Raw genomic sequence first — 27,360 nt, 5'->3', positions numbered from 1 at the left:
TATTTTTTCATACCTTGTCTAGTATTTCTGAATTTACACATGTTCAATCTTTAATCAGTTGGACAATCTTTAATCAGTCCACAGCCAGAGGAAATTTCATCTCTAAAAGCAATCGTGCGCAATGCAGTTATCTATTATCGGAACGCCCCTATGTTGTAGTATTTTCGGGAACTTCCAGAACAAACTGATTTATGAAGCATTCAAGAAATAGTTTTCGCTTTGAAACATCGAGAGTTCTTCGATTTTCCAATTATCATCAATGGTTTATTAATACCAGAAAAGTTGAAATGAAAATTGTCCGGTTTTCATGTGACGCCTTTTTTCTTCCAAATGAATTAACGTTTATCTCATTTTGAAAAATAAGGCAGATTCGTTGCAATTATATACCTGGTCACCGTCAAATCATAGGTCTTCAAGTAATTGAAAAAAATGTTCTTTGAAATTATCCATTGCACAAACTTTAAAATTAAGACACGAATCGCTGAACTTAAACAATCTGCGTCAATCAGCCACCACAGCCGTATACAGCCGTCTCTGTATTGTCCATGCTGTATTCTCCGTTAAAGTAAGTATAGAATATCTACCATCAATTAATTTGAACATTAAAACAATTCTACAATCAGCAGCATATTTAAATTTTTCTATAGTGCTTATAGCCGAAACATACAGTTTCACAAATTAATCCTTCTACTTTAGCATTCTTGTGGTTGTCGTACGGTGTATACCGAATTGTTGAGCGATTTGTGATTTTTGTTTTCCATTAGCTTATATCGCCTTATTGTCACTGCACAAGAATAAATCTATTATGACTGTCTCTTCCACGGTTCAAACTGGGAAACGCCATTGGTCGTGCATCTCATTTCACACAATCGAAGAGAAAGTTGCTCAGAATTATTCATAGTTTTTGATTCTGAGCTTATGAAAATAATATGCTTCCAAGCTTTCAAAGAAATATGTGGTATACACTACAAATCCAGCAGTAAGAATTTTTTCCATGAATACAGCTAATCTCGATAGGCGGCATGTATGCTCAAAAATATTTTAATAATTTCTGCTTAAATTTCATTTTTCATTCAATAATTTAACGGCAAATTGAACTTTTAATATAATTTTTCATTTTTCGAAAAACGTGATAAAAGCGAAACATTTTCAGTGATAAATTCGAGAGTGATATAATCGTGACGTCACTGTATATAAAAGAAGGATTTTCCCACGTACGTATAACTCATCATAGATCTGCGTGGTTCATATATTTTCTGTATTCACCCAAATTAGGATGATAGAATACTTTGGAGGATATTTGAGATAAATAGGAAAATTCGAAAAAATGACTATGCATATCTTATATATTGAATAAGGATAGTAAAAATAAAAAGGGAAAAATCGAAAAAAAGAGGTACGCATATTTATGTTTCGCAGTAAAAAATCATCATTCAGATCAATTTTACAGATATGAACAATAACATACGAACTCTCTTGAAATGTATTCGTTCCACGTAGACATTATCTAAAACCCCTGCCCCCTCACCGTGGACAAGCGTGGACAGTTTCGTACCCCCTATCCCCCCTAAAGTTGTCCACGTGGTATGTGGACAGCCTCGGTTCGTAATTAACCATCAGTGTTTTTATTTTCATTTTTACTGATTTTTGAAAATTATAGTTGGCAACTCTGTTTGCCACACACAATGCCACTCTACTGTGGCAGTGAGACGTGAGAAAGAAGAAACAAACCTTGTGTCTCCACGCGCATCTCGCTGCGGAGTGCACTTTGTCGAAGCGGTGAAGAATTGATGATCACACAGCTCGATCTCGCCCAAAGTGATTAATAGAGGCAGCAGAAGAGATTAATTCAACACGGCACGTGCAGAAATTTAATGTGTGTTGTTTTTTCTCCCCCTAGGATCCTCTGTGAGAATCACAGCCATCCCCGTGACTCTTCCGGATGGTCATTTTTACGCCCACCTGAAACCGCAATCGATCAAAAACCCTGAATCACTTACATCTTTGGGAATCACAAGCTACGAATTTGTTTGGATTCGTTAGAAATTAAAAGACAAACGCGAGGTTATTTCAGGGTTGAAACTCATTTGAAAAATTTACAGGAATTCATTCTTATATAACAAGAAACAAATATTTTTAGCAATGATTTTTGTTTCAATTTTGTACTACCGAATCAATGTCGAAGTTTGGGTGCTTTGTCTCGATCAGAAAAGCAATGAGATAACTTCCCACCGTCCGTCTGCAACCCTGACGAGTCACATGAATCGGGACAAAAACAAATGAATGTGTTAGCGCTAGCGTGATGGTGCTCTCTCAATTCTGGTTATTCCGTTCAAACAAAAACCTCTCCATCGAGAGAGAAAATAGATTCTGCAGTGTTGCCATCCCGACTCCCATTGACGCCGTCTCTAAATATAAATATCAACGCTTGAGTTTCGTACTCCTACTTTGCACTTTTGCAACGAGTGATTCAATTCCAAACGCTGACGGCACCAAAAACGACATACACATGAAAACACAAAACAAGACCCCCGCACACACACCGAAATTAACACATGAGATATCGCGGCCGTTCGAAGATTAACACTGGCAGACGCTTGAAGACTGCTATTGAGTGGGGCAAAAAATCGTTCACGATCTCAAGGCGCAGAGTTTTGTTGTCGTTCATCTGTTTGGTGCTTGTTTCGACCGAATGGAGCTGGGGAAAAGCGATGATTCACCACGCGACTCCATCATCGCGTAGAGCGTTGCGTTCTCGGTCCAGTGACTTGAAGCGCGTGGTATGACCAAACCACAAGGATATTCGCAAGGGCTGACAAACGAGTGGAAATAAGAACGCAATTCGATTTTCGAGTATTTTAAAGTCTTCTATTTCTGATGAATTTGACTGTGGTTTCCGTCATGTAACAATTTTATTGGTTTACAATGAATACACAGTCTATTCTTTAAATTATACTTGTACCCTTTTGACTCAAATTGAGAACACTTCATTTCAAAAACTAAATTCACTGAACAAAATGTTGTTTTGTTACCTTTTATAGTTGTTATACGGAAGGTTATACTCTAAAGAATACCGGGTGTTTCCCTTATTCAATTATTTATATCAATGTTCAGTAAAGAGCCTGGCCGGGTAAGGGAGTAAACAGTGCCCCCAAACCAAATGACCAGCTGTATGGCAAATATTGTATAGGATATTAAATAAGATATTTTGGCGGTTTATTTGAACCCCTATGTGGTTCAACATAGGATCTATAGTGAAAAACGTGCTTTTGACGTAGGACTACGTCTAACCGGAAGATATAGGGGGTGAAATGGAAATCTAGACACTGAACAAGTAGGAAAAAATGCAAGATTTGGAACGCTTATAACTCGAGCATTTCTCAATAGATCGCAAAGGTTTTTGCATCAATTGATAGGAAATATATCTACGCATCTATCATAATGAATAACATTTCATTTTTCATGAGATAAATAATTGAATAATTGTAAAATATCAAGCATTGTCAAAATGCCCTATGTGCCCATTTTTGATTGGTCCATTTTGTGCTCCTCAAATCGTACCGACCAAAACGGGCAACCAGAGCAGCAGCGAAATAGAATGAAGCACGATTGGGAAGGAAAAAGAAAAAAAAAATGAACGAAACATTGGTCGCAGTCTCACACATGCGTAATTCTCGAGCCAGCCAGTCAGCTTAAAAATCCCCGCTCCGCTGCCGTAACGATCATTCTCATTCAAACCGTACACCACATCGGTTCGCATCACAACACATCAACAAACCAACCAAGCAGCCATGTCTGGACATGGTAAAGGAGGAAAAGTGAAGGGAAAGGCAAAATCCCGCTCGAACCGTGTTGATCTGGAGTTCCCCGCAAGGGTAGCTAGGCCGAGCGCGTTAGTACCAGTGCACCAGTCCACCTAGCCGGCGTTATATAGTTTCGGCCGCCGAAGTGATCGAGTTAGCTGGCAAAGCTGCTCGCGACGATAAGAAAACCCGCATTCGGAACAGAACACATTCGGTTCGGTGGACATCAAGACAACAGGCAGTTGCAGCGAGAGGCGAGTGGCAAACGCAATCGCAAAACGGCAGCAGGTAGAAGACGAAAAAAGTTTGTTCTTTATACAATCTGCTTTGGTGGAAAATCCAGAACAAGGCGGCATCGAGGGCGTTCGAAATGGTTTTTTTTTCAAAACCACGAGTACTAAGTTTTCTAAATTGGAACCATTCCATAAAACAAGGCGCTTTTCAGGGCCATTAAACCTTCCAAAAAAGAGTTTAGGAAATAAAGTTCAATGCTTTCTAAAACATTATCCAAAATAATAATAAAACACAAATTGATGTTTTCATAATTTGTTTGCCAGGATCTGATGAGTATGTGAATTTGGTAGTTGTTCTGAGCTTATTGATAGTTGGGGACTTTCCTGATTATTCAATTTTCACCAATTCATAAATTGTTTCCAGATTGAAAGTACAGTAATTTACAATTAGTTCGACATTTAGCTAATTGGACGGACATGTAATGCGACTTATTTAGTTGGACATTTTTGTAAACATAGAGATCCAAATTATGACCCCACATTGAAAGTCGGCACTGTACCACTGTCATCGCAAATGTTCAATTACAGGTTAAAATCGCCTCCAATGCGACACTGAGTGGCGCTTCGGCAAGTTGCATTGAATGTAATTTACTGTACAACATGTCACAAAGCTGGATGGGAAGAAATTTTCCAACTGTGAAAGCTGTGGCGAGTGGCAAACGCAATAGCTAAACAGGAAGGTTTAACCGAACAAGATGGGAATATCGAGTGATAACAAAAACACAACACCAAAGGTTCTTTTCAGAACCATCAACATATTCATAAAGAGTAAACAGTAAACTAATCCATTTTTCAGGCAGATAGGTAGGTATTCACGTAGAAGAAGAAAATAAAACAATATATTTAAAATATATATTTAACAAAAGCTGTCCCCTTTGTATAGTCCTACGTCACTCCGGTTATGTCCCCGACATTACCCACCCGTCTTTTTTTTCATTTATTTCATCCTCAAAAGATTCGAGATAAAAATTATGAATGTGCATCTTACTACGGTGTATCAAGTAAAATTATCAAAAAAAAATATCAAAAATTGAAGTACTAAAAAAATATTGAAATTTATTTTTTTTTTATTTAGAGATTCAGTACTACTCTAATTCATATTTGAATGTGTTGAATGTGCTTTTCTAGATATATATTTTTTTTAATATTTATAATTTTATAATAATATTTATAATTTTTATTGATACACTGTAGTAAGATGCACATTGAGTATTTTTTCTTTCAAATTTTTGTCTCGGAGCTTTTGAGAATGACGTGAAATAAATGAAAAAGTACGTTTTTCATTATAGATCCTACGTTAAACCACATAGGGGTTCAAGTAATTTAAAATGAATTGTACGGAATTTGAGCCTGTTTGGAATATGAGTCTGAACGGTAACAAGTACTGGTCGGAATTTTCCCTTGAACAAGATTCTCTTATCTTTCTGCGCTAAAAATCTTTTGTTTATATCGAGTACCGTTGTCTATTATTTAGAGCAGCTTCGTATTAATTCGTGGACTGGTTTGCTACACATCTAAATTCGTTTAGAAAAAGTGTAAATTATACATGATTGAATTAGGTTTGGGCGAACTTGGATTATACATCGTATAGTTAGGACAAGAATGAATCTTTATTTCTAGTTTTCCTTACACGAAAGTTCCTTACGGCTAGATTCGTACATAATTAACATAAGGTCGAGCGAGAGAGACAAATGTACTCTCGCTGTGCGCTGTGCCTTTGGGTTCAGTTGCTGGCAGATCGATCTTTTGCATTTCGATTTCCGATTTCTTCCATCCTTTCCATCCGATTTTTTCGATCTTTGAAAAACTTTTTGTAGATTTGTTTTTCAGTGAACATCGATTTTTACACGTTGAGTCCCGTGTCGGTTCCTAGGGACTGACGTTGAGCTTTTCTTATTGTTATTCAATGATCTTCATTATTTAAGTTACAGTGTCGCTCCAGCAAGCAGATAGCAGTCTCGATGCTGATGTCAAACACAGCTGCTCGAAGAAAAGGAAGGAATATTACACACAGTGGAGCAATTTTGTTTGGTGAATGCACCTCGTCGATGTTCATGCCGTCTCGTGGAGAGTGCTTCTGCATTTTTGCATCTGTACTGGGGTGTAAAAATTTCGAAAACGAGAGAGTTACGTTTGGAGTGCAAGAATTTGAGCGTTACTATCTTTGTGTCGGCTGAACGAAGTGATCTGACATTCATTTTCGAAAAATAAAAGGTGTATGAGTGATGTTTGTTACTTATTGACCTAAAAATTTTCTTCCATAGTTCAAAAACTGCTTTGAAAGCCTCTAAATGCATTCTTAAAATATGCACGAAGTAAGCATAATGTAGAGTTTGCTCTGACAAATGAAAGCAAAGCCGAAGAGTAATATTTATGCTTTCGATTAAAGAGTTATTTTAAAAATTTCGATGCATTCTGAAATAATATTCGAAGTAATCAAAAGCGAATTGATTTTTATGATTTTTAGCTGGAAGAGAGCTTCTATGAATTTAGGAGCGTGTTCGGATTGATTAGTGTAATGATGATGATCTTTGGAATTATGGAGGCGTTCTTAGACTATCAGACTTTCTCAGTTCATTCTCCTCTAGCCTTAAAAAAGACCAATTTGGAACCTAAACTAAACACTCCGCTTTGAGAAAAGCCATTTGGAAAGCCTCGCTGCCATCTGGTGATTATTGGTGACTTTTTTGTGAATTCGAACGTTGTTTCCGAGTTAGAAGAGGCATCAAAGTGCAGTACATTTCAAGCAGGATGTATTTTTCACCGAACATGACCTTCGGTGGAAAACTGAAGGTGAAAATTTGTTCCGCAACGGTTACTGTCGACACCGCCACCTCACCATACAACCGATTCGATTAGGATTCCGTACGTTAACAACACGGTCGTGTCTTGGACACCATCCTTCTTTATTTATTTTTTTGCGGCGACATACGACACCATGACTAACACGTGTTTGTGGCCCGTCTGAAAAAAAGTTAAGTACTGCTGGTCTAGAATGTCTTCTGGGGACAGCGATACATTTTTGGATTTTTTTTCAAATCTACAATACTCGATAATGATAACTCCTACAAGTATGTGCTTAAATAACTTTAAGGAAAGGTTCATTGCTTTTTTTTTATAAATAATTTCTGAAAGAATAGCTTTTAGAATGTATATGAATTAGGCGGCGCAAACCGAGTCGGCCGCCGATTCGCCGTCGGAAGCGGCGGCCTCTCGCAATCAAACCTGTGTTCCACCGATTGCCCAGTTAGCTTGAAACATAGGAGAAGATCCTTTTGCAGGTCCTACCGAGCGCTAGCTTATGCCTGGTGTATTACGTTTGCCCGATGAATTTTTGCTTGATGAATTTTTGCTTTGAAATGTATCATTCATCTTTCAATGCAAAAATTAATAAAGGAGTTGTCGGGTTGTGTTCAACTTTAAATTCGAATCCTTTTTAAAATATTTCTTTCTCGTTCGGGATTATTTATCATTCAGGTAAATTTCCAGATAAAGGCGATTCGGGTGACCTTGTGTTTCTCATAATTCTCTAGAATCTCACTGTGTTATAATATTTTTATCTCCTCCCAACGCATTATCTGTCTTCTTTTTTTTGCTTTTTCAACGTATTCCATTATCTCATTCTATGAACTTTATGACGACTGCTTGAAATTGACAGCTTTTTTCTACGTGTATGACCTATGTCATTCAAATGACTAGATAATGTTTGGAATCGAATTTGAAAGTCCATCATTTATACTAAATTTATGTATAAATGTGATCATTTTTGAAACGCTTATCAGAATAAAATATAAAAATATCTTCTATATTAATTATATAAATGGTACATTCGGGTAAATTTATGGTTATAATTTTTAATTAAAAAAAGGTATTTCTCTAATTTTTTTAACTGAATGTTGTAAATTTTGTTTTAAGTCTATTGCTAGTTGTGTTTTTTAAGAAAAATATAATCAGAGAATGTATCTAAAAGGATAGATTTTTCTTGAATTAGCCTTTTTATACTTATTAGAGTTCATGGCACATTATCTCGACTTATTCTTGATAAATTGATATAATAAAAAAAAATTTGGCACCTTTTTTCAATTATTAGATTTTATTTGGAGTGATTTTTCTTTCTATAATGAATGATTTTAGTATCTTCTGTCAATATCTTCCAATCCCACCAGACATAGAGCCCGGTTTTGTCCGAGAGAAGACCGACCTTGGAGTTGAAATGATGGTAATTCGTTTCACTCGCCCCAAGATCTGTTTCTTCCAATACTGTTGTACATGATCCATTTTTCAGTCATTCCATGCCAAACTGATATAGTGGTTCTCAGATTTTCGTGAAAATTTAAAGTTTTGTTTCTTATCCCAAAATATTAGATCCGTATTTTTCTTTTTTTTTTTATTAGGGTGCCCATTTCCATTCTAGGGTGGAACGAAAAATGTTTTTTCACCTTTTTATGACTTATTCAAAAATTCAAACCCTTGAACTACTCGACCGATTCAGATGATTGGCATATCAAATTAAAGCCAATTATCTTAAGCCTTTTCTCGATAAATATTATATTAGCATAATATTTGGATTCTCTTTGAAGTTAATCATGGAGTTAAAAAATGGTCCAAAATATCATGTTTCACCTTTTGACGTAGGACTACGTCTTTCATTTCTATACCGGGGTGTAAAACCAAAGTTTCGAGAACGAAAGCGTTACGCTGGAGACCGAGATTTTGAGCGTTAATAGCTCTTAAACAACTGAACGAAATGGTATGATAAACACTTCATTTGAAAGATAAAATGTCTACGCGTCATATACTTGTTACTTTTTCATCCGAAAACTTGTTTCAATAGTCTTAAAATTGCTTTCAAAACAGGCTATTGAAATCAAAAATCGGTATATAAGCGAGCGCCGCTCGTAAACCCACTCAGTTATGATTGAACAGCGATTGGAGCATGTTGTCGCTGTTGTTGTGAAGCTAATTTCGTTTATCATGAAAGCGCTGATGAACGGTGTCACCAAGAGCCTGTTTGTGCACCTAAGGCCAAAAGGGAATCCATCAGGAGCAGAGTGATGCCACGGTTCCGCTTGAAACATCGGAGAAGCCGCCACACACACACATACACGCGCGGAATTCTCGTTGCTATCATTGTTGCTGAAAAATAATCTGCCAGTTCCCCTGGGAATTGAAAAATACATTCATGCGAAATAGTTTATTTTAATGTTTTCTATCCATATAACACTGCAACCAAATACATTTGGTTTTGTTATTTTTCAATCAATCGCAATTAACAGGAAAGCTTCTGAATATTTTTTTCCCCATCAGTGGAAATTTTCGTATCCAATATTGGATGCATAACATGAAAAACGGAAAATGTTTCACATCGCGAAAATCAAGTCATTTTCGAGCAATTATTTGCTTTCTACTCATATAATGCTGCGACCAAATACATTTCGTTTTTGATTTTTTCAATCAAGTGCGATCAACGTAAGACCACGTCTTTCGGCAATTTATTAGAGGTGCCATGAATCTTCAGGAATTCCCGCTCTACGCGCACTGGCAAACAATGTTTACTCAACAATTTCTCAAACTAGAAATGGGTGTTGTGAGAAAGGAGAAAGGGAGAAAGATATTTGGAGGTTGAAGGAAATTGGCAGAAAACTTCTTCATTCTATCATTCAAATAATGTGATTCATACCACATCGTTTTGCCAGAAAGAGATTATTAATGCTCAAAGGAGGAATCGAGTCCTCCGAGGAAATTACCCAGCGCAAATTAGAGTCGACTATCGATTGCGGCATTCGTACACAAATAATTTTATAATGCAGTTTCACCAAAGTGATTTCTTCGGATATATTCACTACATCATGTCATGTATTTCATATTCTTCATAAGGAAATCCATATCCATGGCACCTATCGGTAACGAATTATTATCGAAACCACGATTTTCGCTAAATGCTCCTTTCAGTTCGGCCTGTAAAAAACTTTTCTGTACTCTAATCCATCAAATTTGGAGCCCTGAAAAGGGCCGTTGATTATATTCTAAGCTAATATAGCACGCTCTCCTCGGATACGATGGGCCAGCTGGATGTCCTTGGGCATGATGTGACGCGTTTTGCATGGATAGCACACAAATTGGTATCTTCGAATAAGCCTCCTGCAGCGTCATAACCGCGGAACTTTGGAAGCGCAAGTCGGTTTTGAAGTCCTGAGCAATTCCACGAACCAAATGCTGCAAAGGTAGCTTGCGGATCAGCAATTCGGTCGACTTCTGATAGCGACGAACTTCATGCGAAGTTCTCGGTCGATAGCGATGTGGCTTCTCCACCTATCCTGCTACTGGTGCGCTTATCCGAGCTGACTTCGTGTGCCTTACCACCGAATGACTAACGAGCTGTCTGCGAAAGACTAACGAGCTCGAGTCCTCACGGTGCGAGAGTAGAGTAAGAAATGAACGAAAGCAAAGGAAGCGTCATTTTATAAACCATAAAAGTATAGAATCTAAATCCCACCCTTATTATATTCGTGAGTATACAGTAAGCTTATACAATAAAGAGGGTGGGGTTTACATTCGATTCTTTTATGTTTTATAAAATGACACGTCCCTTGCTTTCGTTTATTTCTTACTCTACTCTCGCACCGTGAGGACTCGTTTCATCGGGACTAAGCAGACAGCTCGTTAGTCTTTCGGTGGTAAGGCACCACGAAAGCAGCTCGGATAAGCGCATCAGCCGCAGGAAGCGTGAAGAAGCCACATCGCTATCGACCGGGAACTTCGCATGAAATTCGTCGCTATCAGAAGTCGACCGAATTGCTGATCCGCAAGCTACCTTTGCCGCATTTGGTTCGTGGAATTGCTCAGGACTTCAAAACCGACTTGCGCTTCCAAAGTTCCGCGGTTATGACGCTGCAGGAGGCTTATTAGAAGATACCAATTTGTGTGCTATCCATGCAAAACGCGTCACATCATGCCCAAGGACATCCAGCTGGCCCATCGTATCCGAGGAGAGCGTGCTATATTAGCTTAGCATATAATCAACAGCCCTTTTCAGGGCTCCAAATTTGATGGATTAGAGTTCAGAAAAGTTTTTTACATGCCGAACTGAAAGGAGCATTTAGCGAAAATCGTGGTGTCGATGATAATTCGATACCGATAGGTGCCATGGATATGGATTTCATAATGAAAAATATGAAATATATGACATGATGTAGTGAATATATCCCCATATCGAAGAAATCACTTTGATGAAACTGTTTACCGTTTGTCGTTTTTAATTGTTGGGAAAGGGCATTATTTCTGCTGACTAAATTCCAAGAAAAAATCCATTCCTTCTTTAAGCGTGATTCATTCTGCTTCGGATCAACGGAACAGTATGATAATCATTTTATACAAAAGATAAAATGTCCAAGAGTTATATGATTGCTATTTATTAGCGCGCCCACTTGGAAACCCATTAATCTTATTGGAATGTGAGATGGGGAAGCTCATACTTACGTCTATGCATTATGCTGTACACTACAGACTTTTTTTCTCCGTACTGATTAAGAAGCCGACCGAATTATCGGTCGACAAGTCAGTCTGCAGTCGGCGGGGGCTCTTAATTTCGTTTTTGCAGGCCGAACCGAAAAAATTTCAGTCGAGTTAACTCTTTTTTACAGTAATGCTTTTGAATCCGGACACTTTGCATTACATTCAATATCATACCACAGCCATAACATTTTTTTCATGTTGAATTTATGCGATTAATAGTTGCTAATATAGTTACTGATAGTTTCTTGATAGTTACTTATCAATCGCATTAATTCAACATGCAGAAAATGTTGTGGCTGCGGTATGGTATTAAATGTAACGCAAAGTGTCCGGATTCAAATACATTACTGTATACTTACTTCGATGTTATTCGTTTCTCTCTCAGGGTAAGCAACGAATATAATAAGGGTGGGGTTTAGATTCTATACTTTTATGGTTTATAAAATGACGCTTCCTTTGCTTTCGTTCATTTCTTACTCTACTCTCGCACCGTGACGACTCGTTTGTTTGGAACCAAGCAGATAGCTAGTTAGTCTTTCAGTGGTAAGGCACACGAAAGCAGCTCGGATAAGCGCACCAGCCGCAGGATAGGTGAAGAAGCCACATCGCTATCGACCGGGAACTTTGCGTGAAATTCATCGCTATCGGAAGTCGACCGAATTGCTGATCCGCAAGCTACCTTTGCAGCTTTTGGATCGTGGAATTGCTCAGGACTTCAAAACCGACTTGCGCTTCCAAAGTTCCGCGGTTATGACGCTGCAGGAGGCTTATTCGAAGATACAAATTTGTGTGCTATCTACGCAAAACGCGTCACATCATGCCCAAGGACATTCAGCTGGCCCGTCGAATCCAAGGAGAGCGTGCTATATTAGCTTAGCATATAATCAACGGCCCTTTTCAGGGCTCCAAATTTGATGGATTAGAGTTCAGAAAAGTTTTTTGCAGGCCAAACTGAAACGAGAATTTTCGTTTGGATGCCATACAGCATCGAGAAAATTCCGGAAAGATCTAATCGTTGCTGAAAAATAATCTGCCAGTTCCCTGGGAATTGAAGAATACATCCATGCGAAAGAGTTTATTTTAATGTTTTCTAATTATATGGCGAACACAGCGACCAAATACATTTGATTTCGTAATTTTTCAATCAAGTGTAATTAGCTGGAAAGCTTCTGAAGATTATTCTTTCCCATCAGTAGGATAATCTCGTATTCAATATTGGATGCATAACATGAAAAACGGAAAATGTTTCGTATCGCGAAAATTATATAATTTTCAATCGATTATTGCTCAGTCACCGAAATTTTCATACTCAGAGAGTTCATTCTCCTCTAGTTTGCCTTCCAAATTGCCATCGTAAACCACACCTTCTCTCGATTCAATCACGCACGAAAAGCATACTGAAATGATATTCTGGTGGTGAAACCGATTCATTTTTCGTGAGGCGTCGTGCACAAATTACGTAACGCGATAAGGGGGGAGGGGGTAGATGTTGCGTTACTTTCTGTTTATTAGAGATAGGAAATTGCGTTACGAAAGGGGGGGGGGAGAGGTGGTTCAAAATTCGGATTTTTAGCGTTACGTAATTTGTGCACGACGCCTGAGAACATCGACAAGACAACATCGTTACTGAACGAGCTGAACGGCGAGGGATCGAGGGATTCATTACCTGGCCTGACCTGACCTGAAATGCAATCAGTTTGTTTTAACTGTGAGGGAGCGCAGAAAAGCCGATGCTGATACTCTCGTGACCAAGAGAGTATCAGCATCGAAATACGGTTCCTCGGGAAGACATAGAAGCAGCCGCCACACACACACATACACGCGCGTAACTCTTTTCGTTTGCTGGTTATCGAGAGGAAACCTGGAAAGAAATGATCGTTGCTGAAAAATAATCTGCCAGTTCCCCTTGGAATTGAAAATTACATTCAAGCGAGTTTATTTTAATGTTTTCTATCCATATAATACTGCGACCACATACATTTGGTTTTGTGATTTGTCAATCAAGTGCAGTTAGCAGGAAAGCTTCTGAAGATTATTCTTCAGAACAAGGTTTTTTGTATCCAATATTGGATGCATAAAACCTTGAGTCTCCAACGTAACACTCTCGTTTTTGAAGTCACCCAAATATTTATTTATTCATTCAATCATGATGGTTTTAGATTCAACTTCAAACAAATGATCTCTAAATCAACGATAGTCCTACGTCACCCTTGCAGTTATACCATAGATATAACCCACTTCCTGTTTTTCTAACAAAAATGACTTTTTTCAAAAATTTATAACTTCTGAACTGCTGGACCGATTTAGATGATCAACATATCAAATTGAAACCAATGGATAGTCTTCTTTGAAAAAAATTTAGAATATGCTATCAAATTGCATTCTAGTTGCAAAGATCCAGTCTAGTCATATAGTGATATTGAACGAAGACTGAAAACATGTTAATTTTGAAAAATCATTACTAAAAAAAAAACGGAAAAAACATATCTTTGATTTTTGGATATGTTATGTAAAAAAACCTCAGCTTTCAAGGAAAGAATATAAAAATATATATGGTTGGGGAAAAAGAAATGTCGTTTTTCTGATCGAAATTTGACGCTTAATTTAACATACTTAAAATTATCCAATTTAAGTCAAATATGCGCCGTTTTGTTCGCAAACTTGTTGCCATTTAGAAGACAACTTCATTGATTTTTTTTAAAACATCAGTTTTTGAAAAAATGGGGAAAATGTTAATTTTACGGATCACCCTGAAACAGAAATGGGCACAAGAATAAAAAAATTAAAAATACGGGTTTAATATTTGCAACAAGTAACAAAACTACCACGAAAATCACGAAAATCTGAGAACCACTATATCGGTTTGGCATTATATGGCTAAATTATCAGTGGCAGCACGAACCTTCCGGACAACTCAACATTTATATTTCCCTTCCGTTTTTATTCAATGTCAGATTTTCGGTTGAACATTCCACGAACATCTTTCCAAAGTAGATCACGCCTTGTGACAACATTCACACGAAATCGTTTGTTATTTTCCAATGTCTGTTGTACGGAAGGTGAACAGTGTAGGTGCTAATTTTTGGAGGTTTTGTGTTCAAGTTCCCCTCGATTTTAAGGAATTTTCCATAAAATCCGTGCTTTTCATTTACGAAGTTGCAATTTCACAACTCCGATGTTTCTGTAAGTGGAGAAACAAACTTTCGGCTGACAGTTCAAATTCCATTTTTTTAATTGTCAGCACTTTGTTTCGCCGTTCAATTTTAAAACATCTGTACCAAAAAAGCACAGCACAAACATCAGCAAGACAAGACAATGTGTTTCGCTTCGATCCACGATACTCAAACAAAACAGCATACGCTAGACCCAATGTGCGCTCCACATGCTCCACTGTTTCATGGCAGGGCCCCTCTCGGAGCATATCGAACATGCAAAATCTTAACCTTTGTGTGGTTGCTTGGTAATAGCATAGTAAATTGCCACGGCGGGATTCGAATCACCCAACGCAAGCATTTCAACAATAATGATGACGACAATCACATTATATTGCCTCTTTCCGTCTCGTTCCGTCGCAACACAAGGTTGTTATCATCATCTCTCCTGTTGGCGGGTTATACCAAAATTATCAATATTCCTTTCGCAGCAAATCGTGTCATAGCGCACAGTGTTGGCTGCGACAAATGTCATCATTGGGCGTCTGTCTTATCACCTTGTTCCGTGTTTTAATGATTCTCTCCGTTTCTATATTTTTTTTTTTGCTGTTGCTTGTTTCTCATCTATATATACACAGCTCGCAAGTGAGCTGGTTTCGACCGGCTCCGAGCACTAACATTAATAAAGCTTCCAACGTTCGCCGGAATCAAAACGTTCGAGCGTTTCGTCGTCGTTCCGTTTGGTTTTATTAAATGTTGTTTCGGTCGTAATACCAGACCCGCGCGCTCACTACTGCGAAGCTGGCCACACGAGGCGCTGCTGAAAGTGTGTTGTCGGAAGCAGCAAAACGAACGACCGACCGATGAGCAAGAGAAAGGGAAGTGATGAAATGCGTGGGGCCATGGAAGGGGCTGTGCGCTGTGAATCGATCCAACGGCAGGGTTGTATCGGAGATGAATTGGAATTATGTTCATTGTCGATGAAAATTTATATTTGTAAGTATTTCACAGTATTATAACATAATGCTTCAATGCTTTGGCATTGATAGTCATTGATGGTCACGTATTGACACTAATGATGAAACGGATAGTATTCTGGCCGGATACCGGATATCCGGCAAGATTCGATACCAGCTCTTTTTTGCGAATACGAAACTGGGAGAAACTGCCTGCGTGCATGAAGCTAATAAAAGATTAGATTTAGGGAGTAATAAACACACCTTTACATACAATTAATGAATTATGATCAAATTTTTCTTATAGAATGAATATCCCTTAACACTTTCGTCGCCCAGAGCGAATCGGTCGAGTTTCTTGCAGGATCCAAATTCAACTCAGGACTACTTTTCTGTTGAATACGAATCCGAATGCTGATTAGAAACCTTATAAAAATAATGTTTCAGCCAATTGTACAGTGTTGCCAATGATAAGAAAAAATGAAATTCAACCGAACGTACTTGCGAACTCTATATACTATATTCGATGACGATGCATAACTGCAATTTTATTGGAGAACTAGCTGACCCGGCAAACTTCGTCCCGCCCAAAATTTATTTTTCGTTATCACATCTACGGTTTCTTACTAAACGCTGTTCAATGGGTCTAATCGCAGAATTACTCATTGATTGATCTTCTTATCTACCCTTTAAAATTACGTTTTACTATAAAATTCCTAGTACTTCTACCAAAACTCGACATTATAATATCAGATTATTTTCAGACACAATTCTCGTTCAAGTTTTTTCAACCACTTGCAAATAAGGGGCCGTCCACATACCACGTGGACAACTTTCCACGTGGTATGTGGACGCTTTCCACGTGGATACGTTAAGTAATTTCGTCAAGTAAAACATTCAAGTTAAAAGTAAAAATTGAATGAGATCTGTTTTGTATTTACACGATTTATTGAACTTCACGCCCGCCCTCAGTATTCATCAATAAGAAGACTGAACTGCTTGAGAGTGCTGCTTGGTCAAACATCCATATTTTTGCATATGACTAAACCTCTTTCCTGAAATGTATATACTGAAGGTAACGCACATGAACTAGGATCCATCAATTTAGTCCAATCGGTAATAGAGTGCCATTAAATCCGTCATCCCAATAACACAAAGAATGTTGGATTTTTGGTAGTATTCAAAATCACGACTTAAGTGCGGGTTGAATTCAGCTTTTGCTCTTGATGACAAAACTGTTTGGAGAACTCTTATTTTTAACTTATTCCTTTGATTCTGTTTCAATAGAGGTTTTGTCAGACAAATTACACTCTCGGGGTCTGCCGCCACTATTGAATAATATGTTATATAACTTGCTTTGTGAGAAACATTTGAACTTTTCTCACGGAGATTCGACAGTAAGTCGGGTCTCTTACATGGGCCTCCCCCAGGGCTCATGTTTAAGCCCCCTTTGTGCCTTACACAAAATTGCAGCCTAAGACAACTTGCAGATGATGGAGTGGTGTCTGTCGTAGGATCAAAAGAATCCGACCTGCAAGAACCCTTACAAGATACATTGAACAATTTTTCAACCTGGGCCATTGGGCTAGGGATCGAATTCTCCACGGAGAAAACAGAGATGGTGGTTTTTTCTAGGAAACATAAACCAGCAAAACCAAAGCTTCAACTTTTGGGTAAACCGATCACTCATGCTATGTCATTCAAGTATCTTGGGGTCTGGTTCGACTCCAAATGCACTTGGGGGCCCATATTAGGTATCTGAGTAAAAAATGCCAACAAAGAATAAACTTTCTCCGTACAATTACCGGCACATGGTGGGGAGCCCATCCAGAAGATCTTATAATATTGTATAGAACAACTATTCTCTCAGTGATGGAGTACGGCAGTTTCTGTTTTCAATCAGCTTCCAAAACACACTTCATTAAACTCGAGCGAATTCAGTATCTTTGTCTCCGTATTGCTCTGGGATGTATGCCCTCAACGCATACCATGAGTCTCGAGGTTTTGGCAGGCGTACTCCCACTAAAAGATCGCTTCAATTTATTATCTCTTCGGTTCCTCATCCGGTGTAAGGTTATGAACCCATTGGTGATCGGAAATTTTGAACAGCTGATCGAGCTAAATTTTCAATCTGGGTTCATGAGTCCATATCATGAATTCATCCCCATGCAGGTTGATCCTTCTTCGTATATTCCCAACCGTGTTTGTTTTCCTGACTACATCAATTTCTCTGTGCATTTTGATCAGTCCATGAAGCAGGATATCCATGGAACATCAGATTATCTTCGATCGAGGATCGTTCCAACGATCTTCGATGCAAAGTATGGGGATATCAATTGTGATAATATGAACTTTACTGATGGGTCCTCTATGAATGATTCCACAGGATTTGGAGTGTTCAACGAATTTTTTAGCACCTCCCACAGTCTTCAGAATCCTTGCTCAGTGTATATTGCTGAATTGGCAGTGATACACTGGGCGCTGGACAGCGTCGCCTCACGACCTGTTGAACACTATTACATTGTAACGGATAGTCTTAGCTCTGTCGAAGCTATCCGTTCAGTGAGGCCGGAAAAGCACTCGCCGTACTTCCTTGAGAGAATACGAAAAATTTTGAGTGCTTTATCCAGACGCTGTTATGTCATTACCTTTGTCTGGGTCCCTTCTCATTGCTCAATTCCGGGTAATGAGAGGGCTGACTCATTAGCAAAGGTAGGTGCAATTGAAGGCGATATTTATCAGCGTCAAATCGCCTTCAATTAATTTTATTCTTTAGTCCGCAAAAATACCATAGTTAACTGGCAACGCAAATGGAACGAAGATGAATTGGGCCGGTGGCTCCACTCGATTATCCCTAAGGTTAGCCTCAAACCATGGTTCAAAAGTCTGGACTTGAGTCGGGACTTTATTCGCACCTTCTCCCGACTCATGTCCAATCACTGTTCGTTAGATGCGCTACTCTTTCGTATTAATCTTGCCGACAACAATCTTTGTGTTTGTGGCCAAGGTTACCACGACATCGAGCACGTTGTTTGGTCGTGCGAGCTGTATCTTGTCGCCAGATCGAATTTAGAAGACACCCTTCGGGCCCGAGGAAGGCAGCCCATGGTGCCGGTGAGAGACGTGTTGGCTCGGTTAGACCTTGATTACATGTCCCAAATATATGTATTCCTTAAAGCTATCGATCTTCGTGTGTGATTGTCCTTATACCCTTAGTTTTTCCTTTTCCTTTTCCTTTGTGAGAGATCGGATCCCTTCTTAAGAATAAGATGAAATGTAAATACATATTAGATATAAGATAGGTTTAAGAATTGAGTGTGATGAGTGTGATTGAGTGTGTGAGTGTGATCATTGTCAATATATCCTCATATCCCCTCCTTTTCCTGAAGAAAATATGTCACCCTTCTAAACTCGAGTCGACCGCGAGTAATCGGTTTCCTATATTATTTACATTAGAATTAAGGAAAAATGTATATATACTAGTAACAATACAGTAAGGAGTTCGGCTCCTTTAAACCTATGTAACTGAGCCTGTAAAAATAAACGAATTAAATAAAAAAAACCATGCTTATTAATTCTTTTCGCTTTCTACGCCCGAAGAAAGATAGGCTCTGTTTCTGGTGGGATGTGGAATGAATTCTGTATTATGAGCTATTACCCAGCAACCTGTTTCTCACATGAAAGGCTCGCAGCAGTTTTAGACGATGAAGCAAACATGTTCTGGGAGTATAGAATATTTAAGCTGGTGAAAGATGGCGAAAGATTGTGAAACAGAACTGTGGATATAAAATTAAATTATAATACTTTGATTGAAAATTATGTTTTTTTTTCCCAAAAATCGACATTAACTTTTCGGATAACCCATTATGAGCTATTCTGATTTATTCTGATTTTTATTTTCATTCTTCTTGATTTTTTAAAATTATAGTTGGCAACCCTGGTTGTATGAATAACAGTAATTGACCATTTTGATTTTGTATTTTTCATGATCTAATGTGTTCTACTAATCAAGCATTTTTCGTTTGATACCCATATTGATGAATTGAAAAAAAATGTTTCCATTTTGGATTTGCATTTTTCATAAATACCTGTGTTCTACTAGTCAAGCCTAGTCAACTAGTCAAGGGGTTTTAATAAAATATGTAGTTCGCCATTTTGTAACGGTTGCCATCTTGGATTTCCAAGATCGTGGAATACGCAGTTTCATAAAGACAGCAGATATAAAGGCGTGTTCCAAATTTCAGATTAATCGGTCAACAGGAAGGGGGTTAACTGTCTATTGATATGGGACAACCCTACAGATAAATATACAACATGCTTACAATAGACCATACTAAATGAAACCGTTTGAAAGTACAGGCAAACCTTTTATTGTGCGGGAGATAGGGACCGCACAAAAAAAAATCGTGCCAAACTTCACCAATAGGTTTAAGAAATCGTGTTCGGTTCACATTTTGAAAAAAACTTTTGTTGTGCGGTAGATAGGGGCCGCATAAAAAAAGTTTCCCCCAAGAAAGTAACTCAAATCCACGCCGTTCACAGTTCAATTTCCTTTTGTTTCCCTGCTTTGCGATGGGACAGCTTGTCTTTTCGGTTCCGCGTGGCTGTTTTGTGCTTTTAGTTGCATGTCGAAACGTGTTGCTGTTAGAAATCAACTTAGAGCATTTGATGAGAGGAGAAGAATGATTTCAGAAGTGGATAATTGAGACGCAAATATGCTTTTTTCGCACTGAAATGCATATAAACCATCGAAAAAAAACTAAATGGATGATAACTTCGTCAAATATGCTTCTTTTCATATACCGCACAAAAAAAATCGCGCAAAAAAAAAATTCGCACACAACAAAAACAGGTTTTACTGTATAGTATAAAAAATATGTTCTTTATGTTTTTGATTTTTTTATTAATCTACATATTCCATGCTTACATTTAAGTACCTATTCTGTCAAATTCATTTTAAAAATCCTGGGTGACGAGGCCTCCCAAGAAATATACCCGTCACTCAGATCTGGGTGACGGAGCGACCAAAGTGTTAATAGAGTATCATTTTACCTGCAAGGAATATTGAACTATTGTTTGTGGATATATTGAAATAATGTATTTTTTTTTTTCAACTAGCAATAATCGCACCTCGAGTGTGCATCATTGGTTACAATATCGCCACTGCGCAAAGCTTAAAATAATGTTAATACTAGTTTAGTTAGAGTAAGTACTACGAATTGAAATAAGCAGAGAACATCAATCAATTATTTTCATTCAAGATTAAAAACTTGGAACTGTCTTCAAGGATGATAATCTGAGAGAGGGCATACTTACTTCGAAACAAATCAAATTAAACGAAGCAAAAGAAACGAAACTAAATTAAATCTTACACGCGAAGCTCACGACATCTTTTGGGACAGTTTCAACGAATTGGAAAATGAAAATGATAGTCATCGTCGCGTTCAGGAAAAAATCGACTACAGGGGAACTTCGATATACTGTACCCTCGTTATAACGCACACATTTTCAAAGTCCAAAGGAATAATTTCTGAATATTTTTTTCTGAAAGAACATTAAATTGTTTGTATTTTGATACTGAAGCTAGTTTTGTACCTTTAACCAATTCCGAAGTACAACTATTTTGTCATTCCGGATGACAGTGTAAATGAATCATACTTTAATCAACAGTACGAAGGAAGACATCATGGGAAAGGTTGGCTTCGTCTTCTAGTTGAATTTATTCTTCTTATAGTTTCTGAGTTCTTTATTATGCTTCGATACAACGTACAATATTGAAGTTGAATGTACGTTATATCAAAGTTATCCTGTTTTTTGAGAAAACATTTCGAATGGATCGCAATCACGTTCGGTAGTCATTAAACTCTAAGCAATACCCTAAACGGTAAGGTTTGCTAGAGTTTATCTTTCAGCTCCTTACACTAGTGTTTGCAAAAGAAGACTGTTTTCTCTGAAGCTGGACTGGTGTACGATGCGAAGCGTGATCGGTTGGTTAAAAAATTATAATAAAACAAATAGTTTTAATGAATTAATGTTCTGAGTTAATATTAATTTAATTTCGAGAAAAAATATGATTTATCGTGTTTTAATGAGAAATTATCAATTCTTTCCTAATATCCGGTATCCGGCCGGATAGAAAATATTGGCCGGATACCGGTTAGTTACCGTATATCCGTTTCATCTCTAATTGGCACAATTCAATGAATATACGAGGTCTGTTAAAAAAGTATCGCAACTTTCGAATTTACGCGGGTTACGTATACAGGTTGGACTCGATTATATATAGTCGATCATTTTTTTTCAACAATTATTTTAAAATCCTATACATAATCGAATCTCAAGAAAACATTTTTTTCATTAATGTATGAATGTCAAACATTAATAGAAAAATAACTTTTTTTGTGATTAGATTATGTATTGGATTCGAAAACTAACGTTGAAAGTGAAATTGCGATTATATATAATCGAGTCCGATCTGTATTCGATTCTAGCATTATGTTGGTTGATAATATTACACCTCATTATAAAATAAAGTTTGAAAGTGTTTTCTAAGAGTAAAAAGAAGAACATAAAGGAGATCTATATCCATCTCGGTCTGGGCCGGCTATTTTCAAAATGTCTCCTGTTTCGCTCGCTCATATTGGCTCATATTGGCTCTAGCAGATATATTATACATATGTATTGGGGAGTACACCCATACCTAGCTTTACTGCCTAGATACTTTCCACGAAATTTGGCCGCAAAGCGAAAAGCCGTATAAGGAATCAATTATTCTAATACAAATTCTCACAAATTCGATCAGATCGGTTCCAAATTAGTTAAATATGTAACATTGTTTATCATCCAAAATGCATTTTTTTTATTCAATTTGAATCAAAATTAAATTCATTTAAATTTATTTCATTTAAATAAAAAATACATACATAACATAAACATAAAACATATAATACATACAACATACATGTATAAAAACATACAATAATCTATAAACAAAAATAAAACAACTTCATGTTACATGGAATATGTGTCTGTATACATACCTATTTTTTTGTTGCCTAAGTTATTGTCTCGCAAATATTTTGGTGATTTTTGAACCAATCCTCAATTTTCTTTGCCGTTATAACGAAACATTTTAGGCCGTAAATCGAAAACATGTCTGAATTGAAGAGCGCAGTTATAGCGAAATACCGTATAAAGAGCGGCCGTATAGCAAGGTATGGGTGTAGTGCATTTTCTGTTATTTTTGGGCTCATTTAATCGGAATGACAAAATATGCGCTAACAAATAATTTTGGGTGTAGAGACTTCTTGAAAAGAAGTATTGCATAAGTTTTGATTCCGTTAGGTGAAATGTGTTTGTGTATGATTGAATCACACGTAAGCATTGTTAGTTTTATGCGTTATAAAATGTGGATTGGAACAAATATAGATTAGCTTGTAGATACGTTGGATATCAAGAAGCAAAACTTTCTGCTAAAGAGTTTTTTTTTTGTAAAATTTTGATGCGTTCTAAAGTAGTATCCTTTGAGGTGATCAGACCAAGTGGTTAACATCCATACCTCTCACGTTAAAGTTCAATTCTCACTCCCGACATTCTTTCTTCGGAATGGAAGTCTTTTTGCTAAGAGAGAGGCTTGTGTAGATTTACATTTAGCGCATGAAATTAACAATGCTGACGTGTGATTCAATCATACACAAACATATTTCACCTTCTTCTTCAATGGCACTAACGTTCCTAGAGGAACTTCGCCGTCTCAACGTAGTATTACTTGCGTCATTTGATTAGTACTTAGTTGAGATTTCTATGCCAAAACATATTTCACCTAACGGAATCAAAACTGACGCAATACTTCTTTAAGGATATGGGAAACAAAATTTGACAGGTGAATAAACCAGGAACGTTACAAATGTTTAAAGTTACTTTTCGATTCACTCCTTATATCCTTAACAATGCGATCTCAGGAGAAAAGAAAAAGAAAACCATTCATCAATTCACTGAGAACTAATTTCGATGCATCTTCAAACAAATGGCTACTAAACGAGCCAACGGACTTCTTCATAGTTCCCAAAAGCTTGTAGTCAGACGATTTAAGAAATAAATTAGTATTGATTACTACGGTAATGATTTAATTTAACAAACAGTAAAAACACTTTTGTCTTTAGCTGAAGTTTATTTTTTTTATCCCATTTATTTATTTATCAGGCTCATTAGCATTTTATCTGTAACAGAGCCGGGTTTTATCGTGTACATGTACATATAATTATGTTTCTATAAATTGTAAATTACACAGTAGTAGTGTAGCCATTTAGGCGTTAGGTTTTCTGCTCCATTACATTATGGTAAATTACACAGTAGTAGCCATTCAGGCGTAAGGGTATTCTATCTGTTCTTCCATTGTTCAGCATACCGGACAGCGGAGACAGTTGAAATCGATCATTGTTGGGTTATTTATAGAACAGCAGCCCGATGTTTCTTGCAGAGCAGAGCAGTTGTATGGATGAATCGATCTTTGTTCCACCGTGGATCGATCTCCATAGCTGATGATGGTTGCGTGGACGTAGTGATTCTATAACAACACAAAGATGGTCAATTGAGGGCCCTGAGTTTGAACTCACGATCGATCGCTTATTAAGTGAACGCGTTACCAAGTGGCTACGAAGACCCCCAATTTAGCTGAAGTTAGATGAGAATTAATTTTGTTTCTAACAATTGAATATAACATTAATGAAACGAAAATTACCGATTGCCGCTGCAGGATCTGCTTTGCAACTTCTATACATTAAAAACGAAACAGTTTTTAATGAAGCAACGTGAATGACAAGCGAATGGAGTGTGCTTCGTGAGTAACAACATGTCCGAAAATGAAAATCCCATTCCATGAATCATATTGTAATATTCAGATGGCCCCTAACCATCTTCAACCCTGGATTATTTCCCTCCCCATCGAGAGCGAGTGTCCCCCCCTACCCCCCTAAAGAGCCGATTCGTATGAATCGAGAGCTTACGGCGCCAAAGTGAACCTTCATCTCCGGTCTTGTGGAGCAAACACACTGCGAGTGAAGAGAAATTGAACAGCACTCCCCAAAACGTTGGTAGAGCTCTCTCTCCCACAGTTCTCGGGTACCGTACACTGCCATCACCGAATGATTTGTGTTTTGCCACTTCCAAACACACAGTGCTCTAGCGAATGTGAAGCCAACTAGGTTGAATAAGGTCTGCTAGAGTATCCATCCACACGGCTAGAGAAACATTGTGAAAAAAAATTCGAGCATTTGGTTCGATACCGCTTTTTTTTTGCTTTGGTTTCGTGTGGTAATACACTCACACCATCCGAGAGGCCTGTTTCTACTCGACGGGTATATCGGGACTCGTTCAGTGGTGATATTGTGTGTGGTGTATTTTGCTCATGAATACAATACTTGACTGAGTAGCTGAAAAATTCAAAAGCGGTGGGAAAACTTTTATATTTGCCTCTGCAGTTCTGGGCTTTTGGTAGGTGCACGAAACATGCTTTCGTCGTTTAATGTTATTTTCTGTACAATTGTCATATCTTCTGCTGCCGTCGAGTATCGTGTGAAGCCCTAACGTCAGGGTTTAAAAACCGCGCGCGTACTCAATCCTCTCCAGGAGCGGATCGGTGGAAACTTTTTCCGTTTTGATAACAGTCCTTTGCGATAATCTCCGGTTTTCACTATCGTACCTTGTTCCGGAATATGCCTAGAGTGCGAACAAGCCGTGCGTGAGAAGGAGAGGGACGATAATGAAAATTCTACCTGAAGCGCATTGAACAGTTTGATAAGCAGAGTAAGGCTGGAAAAATAGGAGCAAGGAAAATATTAGTTTTCCCGTTGGGCTCCTCTCGCTTCTCGCAAATCAACGCCTTCTATCGATCTAATCTCCTGACTGACTAATAAGTGCTTTTCTGTTTTTCCAGATTCTTTCTACCGTTGCCATCATCCCGAGGCCGAGATGGCCAACAGATAGGGCTAATCAACACACAAACACGACATGGCCATGTGCCAAGAAGAAGGGATGTCACCACGTTTCTGTCGCAGGACAAGTTCAAAGGTGCACCAGAATCGATCATCGACATCAGCTACGACCAATAGCTCCACCACCACCGCATCGAGCGCCGCTGTTCCATCATCGAGTGGACGAAACAAGCACTCCAAAGTAGAACGCCAATCGACTGCTGCTTCTGCTGCTGTAACCATAATCCAGCAACGAGTTCGACATCCAAACTATGCTGAAGCCTTTGAAAACATTGCTAACCTATTTGCAGAGAAATGCTAATAGTTCGTCAATATTCGGGTGAGTTTGGGAAAATGAAAATCATATGAATGGAAAATCGGCAATCGACCAAACTGGCAATTTTTTAAAGCGAACACTTAAAGTTCAGAAATTATCGAAAATTCAAAACCTAGGCCGGATAAGAAAATTAACAAGTGGTACGATTCAAGTACAATTCATTCATGCCCAGAAGTTGTTTATGGAAGGGTGGTATGTAGCTCAAAAAAAGTGGAAACTAATTTATGTTGCAAGCATTTAAAGTATATTCAGGATGCTTTCAAAATGAGCAATTCCACCGTCAAATTGACTGGCTGCTGACCCGACCCTCTCCGAATGTTTTGAAACTTGGTACTTATGATTATGAAAATTATTCATATTCCTTTTTACCATTTCGCAAAGTATTGAAACTTCATAAATTTTAAAGAATTGATATGTCCATTTTGGTGAGACCCACACGGCATCAGTATACGTCAAACTTTGTTAAATTTAAAAGGCTTTACAATAAAAATACAGTAAAATTCGGTTATTATGACTCTAATTATACTGACTGGTGGCTTTGACCATTGATGGAAATCGATAGCTCAGGAATTTACACTGTGATTTTGAAAAAAATACCGTTTGGATTACTTCAGCTGTGGAATAGAAGCACTTGTAATATACACCTTTACACTGAAGATAGGTTCCCGATTAAACCGTGTAGAATGAAATCTCCGATTTTGCTATGTAAAACCGTGTAAAACGAAATAAACCCTCAATATATACTCAATTCAAGCATTTATTTAAGTAAAACAATTATAAAAATCTACTTATGGAATTCATTATAGATTCTGGATACAAATAAACAAAGAATTCTTCAAGAAACTAAAGTGCAATAAGTTTATTCGCTATCGTCACTTTAAGAAACTACCAGTATTTTTATTCTGATTAGTAAAAAGTCATCCTTATTACTTGAGCGCTCCCGATGCGATTCTGGTTCAACTAGTGATGTCTAAATTTTTCATTTATTCGATTATCGATTAATCGAGCGAATATTTATTTCTTGTAATAATCACGTATCACGTTGTCATTCTGGTCGCGTGGTCTATCGCGTTGTCGATGTTAGATGGTTTGATAAAAAAAATATATATAGTCTAATTCTTAACCTAAAAATGCATTAAAATGCTTGAGAGAGATTCGTTTTTTCATTATTCGCGATTACATTGACAATTATTCGATATACTCATATTTTGATTTTAAACTATTCGATACAGAATAACTCGATTATAATTTCAGATATTCGATTATTAGAATTAATCGAACGATTAACCGACGTCTCTAGGTTCAACAGTCGACGAATTCGGGAACAACTGTG

General features: G+C 37.7%; 1 protein-coding gene and 1 non-coding gene across 4 annotated transcripts in view; one reads left to right on the top strand and one right to left on the bottom strand.

Annotated features, from left to right (window-relative positions):
* The window catches only part of LOC129777482 (uncharacterized), a 65,213-nt gene that overhangs the window by 25,430 nt on the left and 12,423 nt on the right, over nt 1-27,360 (top strand). The window contains exons 1-2 of one of the 3 annotated variants that reach the window (XM_055783762.1): nt 24,899-25,211; nt 25,654-26,030. In XM_055783762.1, the coding sequence (XP_055639737.1) occupies nt 25,963-26,030 (68 nt within the window). In that variant the 5' untranslated portion in view covers nt 24,899-25,211; nt 25,654-25,962. Of the gene's footprint in view, nt 1-24,898; nt 25,212-25,252; nt 25,524-25,653; nt 26,031-27,360 lie in introns of those variants that run through there. The other 2 variants (XM_055783763.1, XM_055783761.1) reach the window with 2 other exon arrangements.
* On the bottom strand, nt 20,760-20,894 carry LOC129780880 (U4 spliceosomal RNA). The gene has a single exon (XR_008744037.1). It is a non-coding gene; the product is annotated as a U4 spliceosomal RNA (small nuclear RNA).

This window comes from Toxorhynchites rutilus, chromosome 3, assembly GCF_029784135.1.
Source record: "Toxorhynchites rutilus septentrionalis strain SRP chromosome 3, ASM2978413v1, whole genome shotgun sequence".
Taxonomy (NCBI): domain Eukaryota; kingdom Metazoa; phylum Arthropoda; class Insecta; order Diptera; family Culicidae; genus Toxorhynchites; species Toxorhynchites rutilus.
This window is presented reverse-complemented; position numbering and strand designations above follow the sequence as displayed.